The 6,085-nt window shown below is 36.1% G+C and overlaps 1 protein-coding gene across 5 annotated transcripts in view; it reads right to left on the bottom strand.

Annotated features, from left to right (window-relative positions):
• LOC136039398 (sorbitol dehydrogenase-like) overlaps nt 1-6,085 on the bottom strand; it is a 92,588-nt gene that overhangs the window by 64,624 nt on the left and 21,879 nt on the right. For all 5 annotated transcript variants that reach the window (XM_065723101.1, XM_065723099.1, XM_065723102.1 and 2 more), the window contains one exon: nt 5-166. In XM_065723101.1, coding sequence (XP_065579173.1) covers nt 5-166 — 162 coding nt within the window. The remainder of the gene's footprint in view (nt 1-4; nt 167-6,085) is intronic.

Raw genomic sequence — 6,085 nt, 5'->3', positions numbered from 1 at the left:
CCTACGGCAAGACTTGTAACTTTTTGTCCAATTTTAACAACTTTACCGCTGCTTTCATGACCCAATACCATAGGGTCTTTTACAGTAAACCTTCCTGTAGTTCCGCGATGCCAATAATGAATGTCAGAACCACATATACCAGTGCTTTGGATTTGAATAAGCACCTCTGTAATTTCAAAAATTAATTTTAAATCAAATAATTGCCTTAACATTTGTATCTCTTCAGAGGGATGCTAAGATGGTTTTTAAATCTTCTAGAAATCAATCAGAGAGATAAAATTTATCAGGAATAAAGTCTATACCTCAGATTAGTGTGCGAAGCAGGCTTGTCATTTCAGCGATATTTTTTTTTACTTTTTCAGAAAGTTCCTCCTTGTTTGGTACCATTTTTAGTCTTTTTTTGTGGAGTCTAAGATCTAATCTAAAATCTTGCTAAAATTTAAATCTAATGCTAAAATCTTATGATTATTTGCCTTGTGAGTATTTTAAGAAGAAAAAACGCCCTTATCTCACTCCTAAGCAAAATTGCACCTGTACCCCCATCCATTGCCTTACATTAAAGCATAAAAAAAAATGTATCCCTAAATAACAAGAAAAATAACAATCGACCACGACAGAATTTTTTTTTATCTTTTTTTATACACAACTGTAATTTTTGATCTTTTTTTTTCTAAAAACTGAAAGCTCGATAAAAGAACTGAGAGTCTGCTACTGATATAACGAAAACTAATAATTAAAATCACCATCTAGACTAGACCCATAAAACGACCTATTTAATAGAATTAATCTATTATATTATATCCAACTTCCACAAGGCTAATATTACATACATAACTTCATCAAATCTGATGGGGTGATATCAAACGTTTTCTCTCGTTGGAAGAAAGCTGCTAAAATCTTATGAATATTTGCCAGTTCTTATGTTCACTCTAACTGAATTATGTACTTGTATGCATATAATTTTGGAAAAAAAGAAATTCAGGTAGCGCTTAGTTTCGTTTTTAAAGGATTTCAAAATAACAGATTCAGGAAAAAGGAAACTGAGTCCAATTTCATTTTATATATTTTTTTCGCTAATTCAAAACTGGGATAGTAACATATATTATAAAGAATTAACATGATTAAAATAATATGAATAGATACTGGTAAAAAAAATAAAATAAAAAATAGATATTCAATCCTTTATTATTACACTATTTACCCACAACGCAATACATCTTTTGAAGATCCCGTACGAAGAAAATAAGTTTATATGCTTGTGGTTTGCGTATATCCTACTCGGAAACAAGCTGCCTTACTTGGTCATCGAGACCACTGCATGTAATTATAAACTTGTCTACAATAATGGGGACTCAGGTCACTTGCTTTCGCATATCCGCCCTTGTGTTGGATAGAAACAAAAGAATTTTAATTCCCAAGATCTAAATTATCGTTTACAATCCGGAATTCGGCCAAGGTTATATCCCAAAAATTTTCAAAGGGGGGCACCCAAAGAATGTCTTCTCGCAGACATAGTATGGGAGTCTTTTTAGGAAGATTTTTCAGGCAAGGGTAGCTCAAGGCAGGTAAACTCTCCCTTGGTTACGACCCTGAATTCAACACAAATAGTAAATGAAAACAAGAGCTAAGAGCTCATATGGCACGTGTGACGAGGCAAGAAGAGCTAAGATCCAAGAGATCATATGGTATGAGCTTTAACAAAATTCTATGAATCAATAGATTGATTTAAAAAGGAAAATAAGAGGCTTAATGCCGGTCAGGATTTAAAATAAGAGCTCTGAGTCACGATGTCCTTCTAAATATCAAAATTCATTAAGATCCGATCACCCACTCGTAAGCTATAAATACCTAATTTTTTGTAATTTTTCCTCTCCCTTTAGCCCTCCAGATGGTCGAATCTGGGAAAACGACTTTATCAAGTCAATTTGTGCAGCTCCCTGACACGCCTACCAATTTTCATCGTCCTAGCACGTCCAGAAGCACCAAACTCACCAAATCACTGAACCCCTCCCCCCAACTCCCCCAAATAGAGCGAATCCAGTACGGTTCCGTCAATCACGTATCAAGGACATTTGCTTATTCTATCCATCAAGCTTCATCCCGATTCCTCCACTCCAAGTGTTTTCCAAGATTTCCTCCTCCAACTCCCCCCAATGTGAAAAGATCTGGTCGGGATTTGAAATAAGAGCTCTGAGAGATGAATTTCTTCTAAATATCAAATTTCGTTAAGATCCGACCACCTATTCGTAAAATAAAAGTACCCCAATTTTCACGTTTTCCGAGAATTCCAATTTCCCCCTCCAACTCCCCACAATGTCACAGGATCTGTTCGGAATTTAAAATTAGAGCTTTAAAGCACAAGATCCTTCTAAATATCAAATTTCATCAAGATCTGGTCACCCTTTCGTAAGTTACAAATACCTCAATTTTAAAAATTACCCCCCCCCCCAACTCCACCAAAGAGAGCAGATCCGGTCCGGTTATGTCAGTCACGTATCTTAGACAGGTTTTTATTCTTCCCATCCAGTTTCATTCTGATATCACCGCTTTAAGTATTCTCTAAGATTTCCGGTCCCCCCAACTACACTGGATTTGGTTGAGATTTAAAATCTGAGTTACGAGGTCCTTCTAAATATTAAGTTTCATGAAGATCCGATCACTCCTTCGTAAGTTAAGAATATATCATTTGTTCTAATTTTTCAGAATTAGCCCCCCCCCCTCAATAGAGCGGATCCGTTCCAATTATGTAAATCACGTATCTAAGACTTCTGCTTATTTTTCCCACCAAGTTTCATCCCGATCCCTCCAACCTAAGCGTCTTCTATGATTTTAGGTTACACCACCCCAAACTCCCGCCCCAATGTCACCAGATCCTGTCGGGATTTAAAATAAGACCTTTGAGACACGGTATCTTTCTAAATATCAAATTTCATTGAGATCCGATCATCCGTTCGTAAGTTAAAAATACCTCGTTTTTTCTAATTTTTCATAATTAACCCCCCCCCCCCAACTACCCCAAAGAGAGCGGATCCGTTCCGGTTATGTCAATCATGTATCTAGGACTTGTGCTTATTTTTCCCACCAAGTTTCATCCCGATCCCTCCACTCTAAGCGTTTTCCAAGTTTTAGGTTTCCCCCTCCCAACTACCCCCCAATGTCACCAGATCTGGTCGAGATTTAAAAAACACAGCTCTGAGACATGATATCTTTCCAAATATCAAATTTCATTAAGATCTCATCAACCGTTCTTAAGTTAAAAATACTTCAATTTTTCTATTTGTTCGAATGAACGGACCCCCCACGCCCCCCCCCCCCCCCAGATGGTCAAATCGGGAAAACAACTATTTCTAATTTAATCTGGTCTAGTCCCTGATACGCCTGCCAAATTACATCGTCCTAGCTTACCTGGAAGTGCCTAAAGTAGCAAAACCGGGACCGACAGACCGACAGAATTTGCGATTGATATATGTCACTTGGTTAATACCAAGTGCCATAATGACATTTTAGCAGAAAATTCGTAGTTAAAACCTGACTTTCTTATAGGTGCGTTTCCTTGTACTGATAGTACCAAAAAATTTTGATTTAAATATATAAACATTTCCAATTTTACTTTTATATTGTTTTATGATGCCTTTTATATTGTTTGTGTGGTTAAATATTTAAGAGTAGATTTTCGAATTGTCACAAATCCCATTTATTCCGCATATTCTGATAATCTAATTCCACGATTTTGCCCGTATTGCATTTGTCAATTCGAGAATTCAGATTAATATCGATAATTGCAGGATTGTAAATGAAAACCAGATTCTTACAATTGGATTATTAAAGAAAAATGTATATTTAAATCGGATAGTCGGTTTACAGTTTGAGATCCGACGCAAAATTTTGCTTCCCAGTAAATACTACCATTTAAGGGGGGGATTTTAAAAATTGTCAAAATAGACGAATTTTGCCAAAAATACAGCATAAACCATAATACACTGATATTTTGCGCAAAGTATGAGTCCAAAGGATCCCCACTTCTCCCTGCTTATGTGTCTACTCCAGTATTTAAATTAAGAATCTTTACAAGTTGAGATAAGTCGAATAATCAGATAATCGAATAGTCTTTATGAAGAGTTCAAACCCACATCTATCATAAAATTTATTGGGAACGGCAAATAGCTCCATATTTCCAATTTAAAGTTTCGCAATTATTTCTTAGAAAATGTCCCCTATTTCTGAGAAACGACAAGAATATACCAAGAAATCCTTTTTAGTTTCCAGAAGCCGTAAAGCGTTTAGATTGCTGGGAAATATATTTCTTTCTCAGAAAGTGTTTTGAAAGGAATCGAAGACCAATTATACGACGAGCTTAGTCACTTCTAAAAAAACGTTACTGAAGAATAAAGGTGATAATAGCAAAGATGTATACTGGGAAAAGGTGTCATTCTTATTTTAATCAGACTAGGCTAATTTTGGTCAGTAGATCGATCCGCTATATCCAAGGATTACAACTGAAACTCGTTTGAAGAAACGGAGAAATCTTCCATAACAAAAATATTACAAAAAAAGAAAATGACGCGAAAGTCCAACATAAAGTTAAACAAATCTTGTCGTCTAAGTCTATTAAAAGTGCATCCAACATCTGCCTCATGATCAAAAAACATTTCTCGATGACAACTAATACTTATGCGGTCTGAAGACGGAGATTATCAAGAGCCAATTCGACATTTTTCAAGTTTTTAAGATCAAGCAAAATAATGTTTTTCTTTCAATTTTTGGGACGAAAGAAAAAGATGAAGATACAGGGTCAATTTCGTCCATCGATTTTCCTAATATCATTTCTTGCGTCTTTTACTGCTTCGTTTTTCGCCAACCGCAACAGCTGTGTTTTGCAATTCTAGTATGTCCGTATTAGGTTTTGACGGTGGAAGACCGATAAAATATCCCCTTACACCTGTAAATACTAAGTCATGTATCAGAAAATATAGCATATAGAAACATTTCAACTTTACCATTGGACTCACCTTCAGAGTTGCCAAGGTGGTACAATTCTGCCGTTTTTGGTAAAATTTGGAGGTCCTGGTTCGATGCGGTACGTTTTGGAACTGTTTTGGTACAATCAACGTTTACTCTACATTTTGGTTTCACTGGCTCGTTTCCGACTTGGATATCTATTCAACTTTCAGTTTATCAAAAAAATTCGTCTTGTTACGGCAAATTTTTAATCTGCCTCGGCTGTGATAATTAAACATATGCCATTTTTGTAACTTTTCAGGAGAGCCAAAAAACAAAAAAAAGTTTGTTGGCTGTGGTCGTCTGAAGGATAGGGCTAATGGAGATAACCAATCTTCTAAACCAACTTTTAAACCAGTGACATAAATTAAATTCAAGCATTTCGAGCGAATTCAAAATCATTTGGTTTTATGGCGCATATTTTCTTTTTCCTTGGCAAAATAAGAGACAAAGGCCAAATCCCCATGTTGCAACCCCGTAAGAAAATCCTCTTTCGTCATTTTGAATGGCAACAACACCTGAAGGAATCTGGCCATTTTTTTTTACACTGTCAGATAGAGCTGCCTCCGAGAATCATTTTGATATGTAATTTATCTTTGACCTCCGTTCGGTTGAACTGCGAAATACTTTAACGAAAGTTCTATTTTGTGGCGTGTATCTCCTTTTTCCTTGACAAAAAGAAAAAATAGAAAAAAAAGCAATCTCTCCATGTTATAACTCCATAAGATAATCCTCTTGCTGTCATTCTGAAGTGCAATAAGACCTGAAAGAATCTGGCCATTTTGCTCGCACTGTCAATAGAGCCGTCTATGAGATTCGTCTCGATATGTAGTTTACCTTCGATCCCCTTTCCGTTGAAGTGCGAGAGACTTGATCCACACATACTTTTTCACACTGGTTTCCTTTTTTCTTTCCCTTGGTTCATTCCGAAATCAATTGCAAGAACCTGCATGGTATCCAATTTCCTTAAATAGCATCTTTTCATCGAAGCACTTTGAAACTCGACGTCTACTGACTCTACCTATTCATAATCTCTTTTTTCTCTTTTTGTACCCCAGGACTTCAGGTAATATAATTGTTTGATTCA

The sequence above is a fragment of the Artemia franciscana genome, chromosome 19 (assembly GCF_032884065.1).
Source record: "Artemia franciscana chromosome 19, ASM3288406v1, whole genome shotgun sequence".
Taxonomy (NCBI): domain Eukaryota; kingdom Metazoa; phylum Arthropoda; class Branchiopoda; order Anostraca; family Artemiidae; genus Artemia; species Artemia franciscana.
The sequence above is the reverse complement of the archived record's forward strand: the minus strand, read 5'-3'. Positions and strand labels throughout refer to the sequence as shown.